This window comes from Protobothrops mucrosquamatus, unplaced genomic scaffold (genome assembly GCF_001527695.2).
Source record: "Protobothrops mucrosquamatus isolate PMUCROS unplaced genomic scaffold, P.Mucros_1.0 scaffold_214, whole genome shotgun sequence".
NCBI lineage: Eukaryota > Metazoa > Chordata > Lepidosauria > Squamata > Viperidae > Protobothrops > Protobothrops mucrosquamatus.
In genome coordinates, this window is record NW_015386290.1 from 190,512 (window position 1) to 207,587 (window position 17,076).

A 17,076-nucleotide genomic window follows, 5' to 3' on the forward strand; every position below is an offset into this window, starting at 1 on the left:
TATGAACTCATTTAGGAAGAATCAGCATTATGGTAGTAATTCACTTCAGCAACTGATCAGAAAATGCCTCCTCCTGACAGCCTTTGTGCCAATATAATAGCAATAGCACTTAGACTTATATAACATCCCATCGTGCTTTACAGCCCTCTCTGGGTGGTTTACAATGTCAGCAGATTGCCCCCAACAATCTGGGTCCTCATTTTACTGATCTCAAAAGGATGGAAGGCTGAGTCAACTTTGAGCTAGTCAGGATCAAACTCTGCTGTGGGCAGAGTTGCCTGCAACACTACATTTTAACCTCTGTGCCACCAGGGCTGTAATCTCCTATCAATGGCCATGCAGAGAAAAACAGTGCACAGCAGCTCAGACACCTATGGTACACACATTGCGTTCATTTCATAGTCATAAATCAGTTACATCACATAAGAGAAAAGAGAACGCCATCAGTCAGGTTCAGCATCCATAGGCAAGCGTTACAGTATCAGAAGTTGGATTTTAGCCCATTGGGAATTAATTGCCAAACAAAAAATTGTAACGCAACTCTACTTTTTGGCTGCCATGAAAAGGAGGACATCTTCAGAGGACATCAAAAGCTAAAATCTTGCATGGGGGACAATAGTGCTCAGTTAACTTGCCAATGATTGAAAATCACTGGAATTAGGCTTTTGAATGGACTTGCTATACCACATTTCTTAAGAAGACCCCAAAAGTATCTCTTTGAAAAGCTTGTCAAAGTCAGTGAATTTAAGCTCACCTCAAGTGCATGAGTGTATTGCTCAAGCTTATCATCAATCTTGGAAACTGGAAGTGGCGCCTGGGTCTTCTTCATACTGTTACTGGATGGAGAGAAGATGGTAGAAAGGATGCTTACCACTGATGCTTACCAACATTTAAGAGCCTAATCACCATTGTTTATTCAGAATTATGATCAGTGATTTCCACAATTTGCACAGATCACATATCACACTAAATGGCATCGTGGCTTGCTTATTTGTGGCTTAGTTTTTGTATGAACCCAGCCAGGATGATTTGTAAATCATGATTCGTGGTTATCTGTATCTGTATCAAATGGAGTTTATTTAATAGCCTTTAGTTAAGCAAACTACAGCTTAATATGTTATATAAAACATACACAAGAAGAATAAGTGGCAGCAACAATTCAGAGTAATTTGTTGACAGAACCCTGATTAGGGTTCTGTAAATTCAATGAACATTTTAACTTGTTTGATAAATTCTGAATGCCTAGAAGGAATGCATAATAGAATACTGGAGAGATGGAGAAATTGCCTTAACAGGAAATATTTTCTGCAGCTCAACACATTGAAAAGTGACCTTTCAGACACACAATGATCATGAACAAAGCATCATTCTGAACTATTTGCAGAGCTCACAGCAAAGCTCTTTCAATAGGTGGCATCATAACTCGAGCTTTCTACTAAATGTTATCCACATTCTTGTACACTGTATTTGGCATTTGAAGTGGCATTTTGAAAGTTTCTTATTTTAATCTCATTTTATTTAACATATACTGCTGAACTGAGCCTCATGTTGTTATAACAGATTTTACCTCTGTCTTTAGTTACTTGGGAAGATTGTATCCAGAAAACAAAATTACTTAGAGACAGCTACCAGTAGCCCACTGAAAGGACAAAGGCCATACAGCTTGGAACATTCATTATTTCATCAGAAATTACCTTTTCTGCACAGATCGGTTCAGGGATTCAGTTCTGTCAGTGATCTAAAAAACAGAAACAACAGCTTCATTTGGACAGTTGCCTTGAGGAAAAATACAAAGTGTGGGTTGGTGCCAGCTTCCTTTCCAAAAAGAAGAATGGGTAGGGCCAAGATTTTGCTGCCTTTCTTATGCTGTCAGACATTTAGGGGATTTGACAGGAAAACATAGATATGCTTAAAGTACTTATTCCATCCCTTAAAAACTCTTGAAACTCCCTCCTCAAATAGGGCCTAGCATACCATTCAAAGTCTTCAAATGACAAACCTTGTTGAGCTTGACTGCATAGAAAGAAAACGTTTTGGGGTATTCCTCTACTTTGATCACTTCTATAAGGCTTTGGGCTTGTGGTTATAAACTGATCTGTTAGTCAGCATTTCCCATGCCTCCCTACACAACTCAATACATACCTTTAATGTTGGGCTTAAAGGACCTTGATATTCCTCTTCCTGACTGGAATTACTTGGGATCCTTTGTTTTTCTGGGACCTCTTCTTGCTCATATTGGCATATTTTCTTGTCCTGGATGGAAAAATGCATAAAAGGAAGCATTTGCTCAATGCAACCAATTTCTCTCTTCTCAGTCAACACAACAAAGCAACAACATGCTAAGAAGAACCCACCTCAGCATGTTTAACCATACAGTATGTCACGGGAAATCAGCACATAGTTAAGTCTGGCTTGGTCTGACAGATGTGAAGCGAGACTGTGGCTTTGTTTATAAACAAATTCTGTGGCTTTGTTTACATGGTTTATAGCTTACTCTTTCATGTAGTTGCAGCTAATTTTGACTTAATTAAAAAAATCCTGGCTTTTAAAAAATCCGGTTTAGTATGAAGCTGGAGAGAGTCTTGCAGGTTTTCTAGTTGCTTTCTTGGAAAACTGAATCTGAAGTATTTATGGAAGCAACTTATGCAGGGTTTGAAGATCTGAGATGGAGATCTGAGGCAGAACCTCTGATTCTCCTACACTAAGGGCTTCAATGATCAGCTATTCAGGGCTAGGCATCAGAAAAATGGATTGGAATATGCATAAGCACAAACTCTGCCACAAACACATTTAAAACAGTCCAGCCACATTTTATTTTCAAGCTAGCACAGAATCCTCAGGAGGGAATCTTTTCTAAGTAACAGCAGAGAAGTCGTTGTCCTTGTGCAAAGTTCAAAGCACTTCGTTTATTAAATTTTATGAAGAACTTTGGCTTTATCAAAGCAAGAGTTCAAACAAATACATATATATAGGTGGAAAAAAATTATACTCTTGATGTTGAAGAGTAGCTTCAAGAGTTGTATTATTCATCAATTTTTAAATGACTAGAAAAATATTTTAACACTACTAAGATGGAGTTCTGTGTTGCTAGATTTAATAATGTACTACAGGAATGAGTGTTATATCAATAACACATAGTTTTTAGTTTATTTTAATCAATATTTTAATACTGTTGTATTATTTTTCTGTTGTATTTCACCAGTACATTTTTAAGATAGTCATGTTCCTACAAATGCAATCTAAAATCTCAGACATTTTCCTGTTCCTTTTTAATTTGCTTTTCAAACATATACTACTAGATCCAGTACAACCATTTCCCACATATATATGGAGCCCATTCCCAATTCTTTGCCATTTCTCTCAAATACTCTCTACCAAAAATTTTAAAAAACTGAGTTTTATCAAGATAAAATACTTGGATATATATGTATCACACTAAGTTATATTGTGCTAAGCCATATACTGTACAATTATTTATAAGTTACAATGGCTGGGTTTGCACTGCAGGTAGTCCTCGCTTAATGACCAGATTAAGACTTGGGCTGACAAGGATTGGTAACCTTCATCCTCCTCTTATAATTTGCTAATTTAGAATATAGAATAACAGAATTGCAAGGGACCTTGGAGGTCTTCTAGTCCAACCCCCTGCTCAGGTAGGAAACTTTATACCATTTTCACTGTTTAATGGCAGTAGAATATAAAGTTATACATGTGTTTAGAATTTGGCTTTCTCCTAGCCTTCTTTTGACCAATTTCTGTATTGTCCAGCTACTCCCTTTTCATTTTAGCCCCTTCATTCGCAGACGTAAGAAAAGAATGGTGATCTTCTGGCACTTGCCACTAGCAAGATTAGCAAAAATGTTTAAAAACATGTCAGATAGATGTTGGAAATGCAAACATAAGTCAGATACTTATTACCATGTTTGGTGGACATGTGCCAAAGCAAAGAGTTATTGGGAAAAAAAAACATATGTGGCTAGAAAAGATGTTGGAAAAATATGTAGATTTTAAACCTGAACTTTTTTTATTAGGTATAATGCCAGAAAAGACTGATAAACAAAGCATATATTTGATTTTACATGTAACAACAGCGGCAAGAATTATATTTGCGCAGTATTGAAAAAATGAAGAAATACCCACAGATGAAGAAACAATTAAAAAAATACTAGAATGCGCAGAGATGGATAGACTGACTTTGAGGTTGAAAGGAAAAGAAGAAACGGAATATTATCAAACTTGGGACTTATTTTATCAATGGCTAGAAGAAAAAATAAAGGATTAGGAATTAAATTTGTATTAGAGAATGTAAACTCAAGACAGCACGTTTGTTAACGAGTACTATTGAATGTATGAAAAAAATCAATAAAACTCTTATATATAAAAAAAAGAATGGCCATCTTCAGCTAAAATTATGTTTCTTAGTTTCTTCTCATTCAGCTGGACAGTTCCAGTTGGGAAAATGTAGTAAGGATACTTGAAAGATACCCTTTTGTTTTAGAAATGCATCTTTCATTTTATGGCCTCTCAAACTCAAATACAAAGGAGAAGGAGGAAATGATGGCAGAAATCTATTTTTTTCCCTGACCTTTTGGTTTTCTTCCTCTTCCTTGGGCTTATTCTCTTCTGTAATGTTCTCTTCTTGGAGCTGGTCCTCAGCATACTGATTCCCTTCTCCAAGCTCCAAGGTTTCCCTAATCTGCTGCTGTTGCTCCAGCTCTGCTTCAGGCTGATCTTCTGAAGTTGAAGTAGAAACAAACTTGAGGAAATTGGATGGTCCGGTTTCAAATCGGATGAAGGTGGGAGACTCCCCATCCAGATGGACTTGCTCCATCATTCCTTTTGTTTCCTTCAGATTGCAGTCTTCTTCCTCGTAGGAGTGCCTTGGTGACCTAGGAGAGAGAATTGGCAAGTGGGAAAAATTAAGAGGAGAAAGGACAAATGACCTTTTTCTCTTTAAGAAGGAAGTGCAGTTTTTAATATTTTTAAAATCATAAATAAAGCTTACTTTACTAATTTAAAAGACAATAATTTGTGCCAGTTTGATTTTTAGGAAAGCAATTGCTTGATGAAGTGGTAGTGTATCTGTGAAGGCTGAATATTATAACATTCCCTTTAGAGCCAAGACAATTATTCATGCATAGTAAAAAGGATTTTGGAAATATTTATGTGAAGCAAGTGATATCCTGCAGGTAATAAACACTAATTCCCAGGTATAACGTAATCACCTGGACACCCAAAGGAGAGTATCCAAATGTCTTTCTTCATTGTGCAAGAATATTTATGCTATATTATTTTTCCAATGGGGAATTTACATTTATTGGTTTTACTGTGCCCTCTAAAAGAGGTAATCCAATTATAATGTTTAATATGATAGAAAGGAAACATTAAAACATGACTAGAACCTATTCATTATAATTAATGTGATGATCGTGATTATTATCACTTTGCTTTTCAGCCAATTCCAAACCACTGCTTTTGGGAGAGAGTGGCCTGCAACATAGCACTCAAAGCAGTGGTGGGATTCAAATATGTGAACAACCGGTTCTCTGTGTGAATGCCACTTCTGGAAGTCCATTCTGGGCCTGGGCAACAAAAAAATAACTACCAGTTCTGCCGAAGTGGAGCGAACTGGCTGAATCCCACCATGACTCGAAGTATGAGTGGAGCCTTCAGCCAAAAAACAAAAACAAAAAAAGGCACCCTGGCTGAAAAGTTTGGGATGGAGATCAGCATGAGCAGAAGTTTACAGCTGGAAATCTCTAGCTTGCTTCCAATTACGATTACAGTCATCCAGTGACATGGAACCAAACTGTGGTGTGGCCTTTGGATCATACTTCACAGAGAAGGACAAATCTGTGTTAGTGCTTAGAATGAAAGCTCCCTCTAAAAGCCAATTCTATGCAAAGGCACTAATGGGTAGGAAAGGAAAAGCCATCTGACTGAAAATGGGCTCTGGCTTAATAACTCTTAACAACTTAAGGGCAAAAACATGAACATAATTTAATGCTCTACCTCACCCCCCTGCTAGCTTGGAGCAAAACTCCACATTTGTCTTCCGATGTAAATCTACATACATGCATTAATAATAAACTTGTAGTATTTTAAAACAAGCCGGAATTGCTCTTCTATAGCTAAGGAGTTTGTAATTGCTACTCCAAAATATTTCAGACTTGGGCATAAACCTAGAATTTAATATAAACCTGGTCTACAATGTTATTTGAGTAACTGAAATAGTCTCATTCAAAGACATTTTTACCCAGTAGTTCTGCATCACTTTATAACAATTAGCTCCCCATCAGCCAATATTAATAACAAACTTTTTGCTTTCACTCCAAACTACTGCAGTTCTGAAAGATAAGCTATACTTGAAAGTCACACAAGCTTTATTTCTCCTCGAAGTCGGCACTAATGCATTAAAAATAATTAGAAATTTATGAACCAGAATAGGTTCAGCTAATACACGTGTGGCCTGCACAAGGCATTCCAAATCCTATTTTATGATTTTCAAGGGCATAGAAAGCATAAGCTGTTTATGACAGTAGAAAATTCACTACCAGTTTTCTACTTTGTAAGAGAAGAGTTTGAGTTCATTTAAGACATCTAGTCCCATGGAATAGTGCTATAATTCATCAAGGAAAATGTCAAACATCACATATAATTTGTCCCTCAAATCATTTCCTATTTCCATTTCCTAAACCTAAGTCCCATTACTTGGAGCTTGCTTATATAATTACTTTTGCATGTAAAAACTAAATTGAAGTTGACTTAACCTGCATCTGACCCACAATGTCCATACCAGAAACATCTGGGCATGCATGTAGGCAGTACAAAATATTATACTATATTTATATAGTTCCTTTGAACTATTCTAAAGAGCAGCACATTACTGCAAGAGAACATGCAAAACAAATGCACCTGCCAAATTATTCTGTTGAATGCTAGTTGTATCTTAGATGTACTAAGATGTTTTAACTATCTTCCCCCAGACCAAAAGCAAAACCCACATAAATTATGGACCAAGTTAACAAAAAAGAAAAAAAAATATTTACAACCTACAAAGCATATTCCGAAGACGACCATTATATTGAGTTACAGATCTCTTAAGCAAAAAAAAAAAATTACTAAGGAAAAAAGACAAACTATGTCAATATATTTAAGAGACACCTGGTCTGTTTTAAGTCATTGACATTAAACTATTTCCCCCCCTTTGGTGCTTTTGAATTAGCATTGACCCCTGGAGACTGCCTATAGAGGTCCCTGCAGTTTTCTTGGCAAACTTTTCAGAAGTGATTTGCCACTGCTTGCTTCCTCTGGCTAAGAGTATGCAACTAGCCCAAGATCAGCCAGCTGGCTTTGTAACTAAGGTGGGACTAGAACTCACAGTCTCCAAGTTTCTTAGCTTGGTGCCTTAGCCACTATATCACACGTGCTCTGTGAAAAGAACATCTGGTTGATTCCAAATTCCAAATCATTCCTTTCAATATATTTTCATTCACCCAATTCAGCAATACAATTTGAAAAGCTGATTTCATTTGCCAAGGTAGTGAATGGTACATAAACCCACATCCAAATCAAGCAAAGGACTGAAGTCTATCATCTTTATTTTTAAGAATGTTTCTTAATTCCAAAATTCATGGAAATAGAGATATTAAGCTGTAACATAACAGTTTAATAAGTTTGATTTTTTTTTTAATGAAAATGGACATAGGAGGACTCACAAATACCATACTGGGGACAGAATGGAATGGGATAGCATGGAATACTGTTTGCCCAAACCTTGTTCACCAATTCTCCAGGGGAATTTTAATTTCAGAGTCATTGCTTTATTTCATTAAAGGAATTTATTCAAGGGGTAAGTAAAAAACATCTTCAAACTTAAAAACTATACCAGTTTCTGCTCTGTCTTCCTGAGCAGAAGCAGCAGCTCCTTTTAATTCTCTCTCCTCACCCTTATCCAAACAGTTGCTTCAAATAATTGCTTCCTGAATCTTTCCTCCCTCCTTTTCTCAGCACTCTGGTGTGTGTGTGTGTGTGTGTGTGTGTGTGTGTGTGTGTGTAGTATTCTTAGGTTAGTGCAAATGTGCAACCCTGCTAAAAATGATTGCTTGTTCAGTTTCACTGAAGTAAATTTGAAGATATTAAATAAATAAATAAATAAATTTGAAGATATTAAATAAAACCAGTGCCTGCAACACAAGAGAAAAAGGATGATGGGGTTTATCCAGTTTGTATTTGCTGAAGAAAATGAATTAACCAGAGACGTTTGGAGGAAGAGCTGATTGAATTTGAATATCATGTGTAGGAGAAATTTTGCTGAATGTACTCAATTCCTGGATCATTATAAAAGGGAAAAAGGAGGGGGGAAACCCCAAAAGAAACTTAAGCATAATGAATTAAGTTTTCCAAAGGAAAAAATCTTCCTTTAGATTAGAAAAATCTAATGCCACCATTAGAGATTTAAACCCTCTTGCTTTAACTACGGAACATTTTTTCAGAAACTCTAAAAATAAAACCATGGGATTGGGAAACATGGGGGTGATAAAATTGAAGGTATCTTACTAAAGGCCTTGAAATAGAATTACAATTTAGAAAACACACTGTAGGAATCTACTTACTTTCAATTGAGTCCACAAAGTAGAAAATTTAAGTTTTGTCTTTCCTAAATGCATTCCCTCAGTTAAAAATGGTAACACCCTTTCCCCTCCTTCGCTCTGAGCTGTGGCAGGTGTTCTACATTTTTCTTCTACCAATTGAAATAATTTACTAGTTCAAACACATGTTTGTATGCAGCTATATTTTTTATAAAAAGATGGGATGGCAAAATTAATGCCTGCAAATTTATCAGTCATGCAAGTAAATTCACAAACGTACATACTACAAATTAGTTCCACAGATAATCATTTGAGAAGCACCAACAGTTGAAGTGCATCTTATGATTCACCACAGGTTGTGGAATAAACTACAACTAACTACATTCATACAACATACTAAGACAAAGTTTGAAGATCACAAGCTAAGACTTTTTCCCCCCCAAAAGCTCTCTAATTGCTGAGGAGCACTTGGGTTGACCTGGAGCAAAAGAAAATATGTTTTTGTACCTTTAGCGACTAAGTAGAGGCAATTTTTTTTAAAAAATGACTTACATGCTGGAATTTTTAAGGCAACTATATGGCTAAGATTAGTGGAAGCTGACTTTAACAATATATGGAAATTTTTCTTGTTTATGAAGCTAGTAATATATTCATATAAGGTCCTTTTAGCCTACCTTAAGCCTGGGTTGACATCTCCTTCCCTGGCAAATGCTCTGTGCTTTTACCACAGGAAAGGAATTCCCCAGGTGATTTAAATCTTTAATTACTGTTTGATTAATGTTCTTCCTAGTCATGAAGTTTTTAAAGGTAAAGGGCTTCTGTTAAGAACCATTTAAGAAAAACAAACCAATCGCTACAATATACAGCTCAGAGTTGTTTCGAACTGTGAGATGGGGGACAAACAAATTTGACAATAAATAAATTTGATAACAACACAGAAGCAATCAGGCTGGTTCATTGTTCCAGGCAATTTCTTTGGTTCTGTTTGCAGAACATACCAAGCTACAAGTTAACCACCACACTGTTGTCAAGTATATTGTAGCTCTCCTACCCCTAATCAAGGTGTTTAGCTTATGGTTAAATAAGTTGTATAAAACCAGAAAAGTGGGTTTAATTGACTAATCATAGGAAAATTAACCAAGTTAAGGTTGACATGTGACTATAGCCATAGCATAGCAGATGGTCAGACTAGGCTGTATTTGACCAAGCTAACATGAATGTTAAATAGAAATCTGCCGGGTTTGCAGTATATAGTATTGTATATTTGGAGCATACACATAGTATGCCATATCTGGAGCAAATTCAGTGGATCTTATTTCAAAGTTCAGGAAACCTGCTGTGTTTCTTCCAGCTTTTCTGGTTAGTTCATGTTTAATTACTACTTCCTTTCAAGCAGTGAAAAAGATTCCCTACCTTTCTTCACCCTGTATAGGTTCTGCTTGTTGAGCTTCTCTGCATTCCCCTTGGTGAATTTGGTCCCCTTCTTGCACTCCCTCTCCTCCCCATCGCTGCTTGCGCTGTTCAAGTTTTTGGGACCAGTCACTAAAGCCTTCATCTTCTTCCAGTTCTGAGGTTCTAGAAGGCTTCCCATCAATCCTGGAACATGAGGGGGGAAAAGGATGTTGAACACCACCAGGTTCATACAGAAAGTTATGAACGTTGTGTCTGTTTATGTGCAAAATACAGGTTTCTGTTCCTAACCAGAGTGATATGCATAGTGGCATTATGACAAGTACTGCCATGTTGTACTTGAGTTGCAATGTTGTCTGCAAGTACACAAGGGCAGAGCTTGCCTCTTGATGCTGCCACATGCCTTCATTACTTCCTTGCCCTTGCTCCCCTCCAAAACATTGATCTTCCTAACATTAGAAATTATTCTTTGGTCCCAAAATGTAGCCTGGTGATATATTGCATAAGCTAAGCCCACAAATCATACTAAGACATTTGCTTTATAATTAACATTATCATTTTAAGGGAACATTTCACAACTTGGTTTCTTTCAGAAACATTGGGATTTTCAAAGGTATCTACTGCAAGCTACAATGAGACCAAAATGAAAACAGGTATGATGACATTGTCACGTAAATATAGCAAGTATGCTTGCATTCCAATATCTGATACAGGTACATAGGTCCTTTACTAGTATCCCAACATCTGATATAGGTACATATGTGGAACATGACACATGTTTCACCATTTGCCCTGCCCCACAGTTATCTGAGGCATCAGGAAAATGTAAAGATGGAGAAGGAAGGCTGTCCTCTACATTCCAACCCATTTCTGTTCCCTCACAATGGCACTGGGATCAAAGAAAAGGCACTTAATGAATCAAGGATGCCCGAGTCACTTCTACATATCATTCAGAATTGAAAGAAGGAAGGGAGAAAGCCATTTATGTTCAGTATATTTTGTGAACTCAGCCATTCTGATCTGTAAAGCATGGCTTGCAGTGTTATATAAATCAATTAAGTGTAATATATTTGGCATCCCTTTGTTAAATCATGATTTAGTGTGCAAACTAAATCTCAGATAGAAGATTCCAGAAGGCAATGAGGCCACAAACTTTAAGGCTGGATTTCTTACATCAGGGATGGCTCAGAGCAGAACAGCCTCTTAGAAACTGGACTTGCCCAAATGCATAGGAAGAGCGAGGAATGAAGACTAAAGGGTCTGGGACTGTGGGAGCTGTGTAGTATAAAAGGGACTGAGGGTAATAAAGCTGGGCATGGAGGTGAAATAATTGCATTGGGGAAGGTACCTTTGACATTGACATTTGAATAATATCAGCAAGAACTGGATCAAGAATATAAGAAGAGACTATCTCGCTTTTAAATTTGCCTCAGGATAAAAAAGGAGTTTGCTCTTAAATAACAAGCAGGTCCAAATTCTGCCTTTAAAACGTACCAAACAAATAGCCTGTCAGTGGACTTCTGCGTGTTCCCTAGCAAGGTCACCAGAAAATTTTCCCATCACTAAACACTAATTCACACAGACAATTAAAATTGAAGCCAGCAAATCACTTGATACATTTGCAGGAGTTCACTAGAGCTGAAATGCATGTTTTATTGTGTGTGGTGTTTGTGTGTGTGTGTATGTGTATGTGAGAGAGAGAGAGGGAGGGAGGGAGAAATGGTGGGAGGGAGGAAGATAAAGAATGACTCTTCTCTTCCATTCATTAATAAAGGAAGAGAGGAAAGAAGCACTTAAATGCAACTGGCCAGAGTCCAGCAATTGGCCTTCAAAATATACAGACTGCATTCCAAACTTATGATCCATTGCAATTCAGTACAGAGATGCACAAGCCTCTAGAACACAGTTAACTAAAAGGGAGATCCTAGTATGGATTACAAGCAAATGGAAGGGAGCATTGCTTTATTCTTTTTCTGATTTCCTCTCCTTTTTAACACTGAAGTTTCCTTGTCCCACAGAGCAGAAGGACTGGGCACCTCTAACCTGAACCCAGTTCTATTAAAGATACCATACAAATATTACATTTCTAAATATAAATATACATGTAAGATGATGGAGGAAAACAAAGAGAGAAATGAAAGGGAATCAGTTAGCAATTATTTTCTTCACAGGTGCCCAAGGTGACCTAGCTGAAGAATAATTCAAGTCTTAGCCCTCATTTGACTCCCTATCACAGGCATGTCAAACTCGCGACATCACGTGACGTCGTGCGACGTATCGGAGCTTTTTTGCCATTGCCGGCAATGGGGTGGGCGCGGCTCCGGTATGATGAAACCGGCCCGTGGGCTGGCAGTTTGACACCCCTGCTCTATCATATGTTTTAAAACAATCTTTTAATTAAAAATTAAATAAATAGGAAACTGCCATACTGAAAAGATTAAGTACCAATACATAACATTGCCCATGTTTAAGAGAAAACCTGTAGGAGAAAAACAAGCAGAGTCAGGTCCAGAGTTAACCAGGTCATCACCCTGGAGTTATTACATTCCCACACACAGTCTAAGTACTATCCCTCTTGAATTTTGTTGACCTTTATCTACTGTCAATTTAGCATTGAGCATTAATTGGCCAGATTCTTGTGTATAGGCTTGAGCAATAAATCTTCTTGACTGCATCTTAACATATAGTCCTGATTCTTTGCACCTGACAAAACCTCAGAACCTCACAGAAGCACCATTGGCTTGCCTAGAAGATTAAACCACCAAATGTTCACTCTGTGGGATATAACTTGACACAACACCTATCTGCTCAAAAAACAAGACAAAAAGAATCTAGAACAGGGGTTTCAAACTGCCAGCCCACAGGCCGAAAGCATCATGCCGAAACTGTACCCACCCCAGTTCCGGCAATGAGGAAAAAGTTGTGATACGTCACAACACGTCATATGACGTTGCGAGCTTGACACCCCTGATCTAGAACAATAGAGAAGTTGGGATGAGGCATTTCTAGAAGTAACATCCCCTATTTTCTGTTCAATGGAGAAAATTCATGGTATGTTCACAACGGCAGTCTTTTGTTAGGAAAAAAGTTAACATTGCAGCTACAACTCACAAATGTGCCTCATGGGCCATAAAAGATTATCTATCTTTTTTTTCTAATTCAATTACATGGGACAGTCTTAAAACCAGCTTGCAACATTCTATTATGTATACCAATTTCTTCCAGGCAGTTGGGGAGTATGGATTTTTTTTTTTAAATCACCTTCAACACCAGTTTAATCAATAGGATTTTAAAACACTGATTTTTCTGATGCTGGAAGAAATAAAAAGTGACCCTTCTTTTCTGATAAGGTAAAGCGAATAATGTATTTGGGGTATCAAAGGGATGTCTCAGCATCACTTGATATTTTTTATCAATATCCATGAGAGAATTAAATTTTGCAATTAGAAAGACACTTTTAATGATTCATTTATTTGATGTATAGCCCACCTTTGATTTAGGAGCTTAAGGCAGCACACAGAATATTCCCTCATTGTATTTCGTTCCCACAGCACCCTTGTGAGGTAAGTTGGGTTGAGAGAAAAAGACTTTGGAAAATTGCTCAAAAGATCTACTTTCCCCCCACCAAATGAAGAGTGTGAATTAATTTGAAACCTGTTGGGAGGGGCTAACTTGGAAAAAGGAATTGAAACTGTCATTTCATAGGGGCAAAACCAGAAAAAATACTGAAGAGATTTAGAATGTATTCTAAAGAGGATTTTTATTGGAATTTTAAATCTGAATACAAATTTAGCGAAGTATTTTTTTTTCCCTCAATGTAAATCAGCCAGGTGCTCAGGAAACCACAAAGGCATGGAAACAATACACACTCCCTTACTTGTGTCCAAAACATTAGCTATAATACTCAGAAGTGACTAACTTCTAAACATGGAGATCAGTACAGCTTCCCTCAACTCCATGTCTGCCGGATTTGGGGATCTACCACTCCCATCAGCCTTGATCGTCAACACTGTTGTCTTTAGCTAGGGAAGTTGTAAGCCAAAACATCTGGAGAACATCTGGTTGTGAATGGATGCTTTGGAGTAAGAAACTAAGTAAGGGATGTCAAGCAAAGGTAACCTGGACCTTCAGGCAATTTATGATAGCTGTGTTTTGGAAGGGGCTATGTACAGCAACACAGCTTACCAGAAGTGGATGAGTCACTCTAAAGAGGAGTTGAGTTTACTGAAGGGGAGGGAAAAAAATCTGTATTAGCATCCTGGCTTTTGAAGCCAGAATCACAGCTGCAGAAATGGCTAGGGAGCAGAATGAAATCTATCAAGCCCATTGGAAAAGAAAAGAGAACATTGTTTTTTTCTGAAATAATTCCTTGTTTGTATTTTTTTTTATTAACCTCTCCAAAACTACTCCCATTGCCACTAGATATCAATGAGGCTTTGTTTTCCAATTGGATGTTGTCTCAGCAAGCATATGGCTTAGTCCTAGCCAATGAAAAGTTAGGAGTGAGTGGAGCCCTTCTAACGATGGACTGAAACGTGTGAAGGAGTACTGTCATGTACATCACCATTCAGTTTCCTTCGGCCATTGCTGTCCCCTGGGCCAGGGCCAGCTAGGTTGGTGAAATATTTGCAGGGAATATTTGGCAGGCAAGTCAAAGCAAAATAATGTCCCTCCTATTCTCCATTTCTTCAATCAGTTTCTTTTCCCTCCAGGTTCTTGCCTTCTAGTGAAAACTTCCAATCTCTCCGTAAATGAAGCTCCCACAATAAATGGGATATAAAGCTGTGCAAAATTTAAAAGAGGTGCTTTGCTTCAATTATACTTCAACTGGAGCACCTTCTCTAGGTCCCCACTTCTGAAGAACAAAAGTAAAGCTGCTAAAACCAGCCATTGGCTTATGCATTCAGAAAAAGAAAAAGAAAGCCTCTACCAGCAACTGGTAGAGAAGCAACTGGCCGACAGACTGCCTTGACTGATATAGACTTTGCATTACAAAGGGCTTTGTAAAAAATAAAGTTGGGATGCCTCCCACTGATCTAGTGGAAAATATTGGTTTTCAACAGTGTTTGTGGCTTATTATGTTCTGCTCTGGGAGCTTTAGGCAGGAATCTCTCAGAATCTTCATAAAAATCAATACATTTTAGTTAAGTAAGGCATATATAGATTTGTCTATGATTTCTACCAGCAAATATACAATAGATATTTTCATAATTAGAAACTAGAAAACTAGTAAAGAGATACTTTGTTAAGATTAGTTTTTATATTATGCACACTCATGTCTGTTGTGTGGATGTTGGGTGGTTTTAGGGGTGGCGATTGTGGGGGGGGAGTGTGTTTGGGGATTATGTGTGTGGGACTTGGTTTTTGGGTGTCAAGTAAATTTCGTTGTATATGTATACTAGTACGCACATACAATGACAATAAATTTTATAATAATAATAACTGCCCAAAGTGGAAGATGCTGAGCAACGATAGTGAAAATGCTTTGTGGCTTGTCTTTCATTCTCCTATTGCTGTCTCACAACCAGTTTTGAAGCAATCACTCTGGACATCTTTTTGAGAAGGCTGCCACTGCATCCTAAACCTCAGGTAGCAGCTCTTCATTTCAAGTAGCTGAAATATCTAAGGGTTTTGGCACTTCTGAAGTGGAAGAAATAGAATAAAATGATGAGTTTGCAGTGAGGGTTCATTCACACACCTTCTCTAAAGTATAGTTGGGATCTTTGTTGCTAGGATCCTCAATTGTTAGTTTGAGCTACTGGAAAGAGTCCTCCAAGTCCCACTACCAAATGAACTTCAGCCAATGGCTACAATATAAGAGGGCCCATTTGTGACTTGCTGTGAAATATCCTCCCTAAAGAGGCCTGCCTGAAAATCACTCACTGTCTTTTTAGCAACATAATTTTCTTCTTTCCCCGGGCATCTTACATATAAATATTTATGTATTTACAATTTGTAAATAATTAAGAATGTATGGATATGTACATAACATTGTAAAAAATTGTCCAGCGAATGGCTGCTCTAAACCAAGTTTGGAGAACTGACAACCCACCAAGTTGACCAATACGGGCACATTAATTAATGCAGTGCATTCTAAAGCACTTGCATGGAACACCACAAAATATGATACAGGTACAACTTACAACCACAACTGAGCCCAAAATTTCTGTTGCTAAGTGAGACATTTGTTAAGTGAATTTTGACCCATTTTACAACCTTTCTTGCCACAGTTAAGTGAATCACTGCACTTGTTAAACTAGTAACTTGGTTGTTAAGTGAATCTGGATTCTCCATTGACTTTGCTTGTCAGAAAGTTTCAAAAGGTGATCACATGATCCTGGGACACTGCAACTGTCATAAATATGCCAAGCCTCTGAATTTTGATCACATGACCATGGGGATGCTGTAATGGTTGTAAGTGTGAAAAATGGTCATAAGTCACTTTTTCGGTGATGTTGTAACTTCAAACGGTCACTAAATGAAATGCTGTAAGTCAAGGACTGTACTTATTAATCCCATTTATACTGACTGTCTGGTTGATGGTTGCTCCCTGATTTAATCACACAGAGCAGCTCTTCTCCAACCTGATGTGCTTCTGTCCAGAATTGGCTATGCTGGGAATTCTAAGAATCTCTTATATCCCTGGAATAGTCTTCACTAGATTTAGCAAGCCAAATGTAGAGAAAGTCCATGATATTCCTGAATAGTACTGTATCCAGTAATATTACTGTGCTTAACTTGCAACCTCATGAAGTTGATTCATTTGTTCTGTGCTGTGCTGACATAATATGCAGATCATGTTTTCCTGTTTCTCAGTATGAAATTGTGTGTGTGTTATTATATGTATCAAATTAATTTATTCCTAGTAAGACGCCTACAGATTTCTTTATCAGCCACGTATTTATTTATAAGTGATGATCGCTGATGGACAACTTTACATTCAATCATTATGTTTAAAAATTGCCTTTTAGGCCACAAATCCCCATCAAGACAGCTGGGAGGCAAATCTCTGCAAACAATAAATGCACATGTTAATCCCACTGACCATGGTAGTGTTAATTAAGCATCCCTATTT

The 17,076-nt window shown here is 37.5% G+C and overlaps 1 protein-coding gene across 2 annotated transcripts in view; it reads right to left on the reverse strand.

Moving 5' to 3' along the window:
• Window positions 1–17,076, reverse strand: part of LSP1 (lymphocyte specific protein 1) — a 104,599-nt gene that overhangs the window by 18,909 nt on the left and 68,614 nt on the right. For both annotated transcript variants that reach the window (XM_015827321.1, XM_015827314.1), the window contains exons 3-7: window positions 10,005–10,187; window positions 4,586–4,889; window positions 2,143–2,253; window positions 1,695–1,738; window positions 755–836 (exon numbers count right to left, since the gene is read on the reverse strand). In XM_015827321.1, coding sequence (XP_015682807.1) covers window positions 755–836; window positions 1,695–1,738; window positions 2,143–2,253; window positions 4,586–4,889; window positions 10,005–10,187 — 724 coding nt within the window. The remainder of the gene's footprint in view (window positions 1–754; window positions 837–1,694; window positions 1,739–2,142; window positions 2,254–4,585; window positions 4,890–10,004; window positions 10,188–17,076) is intronic.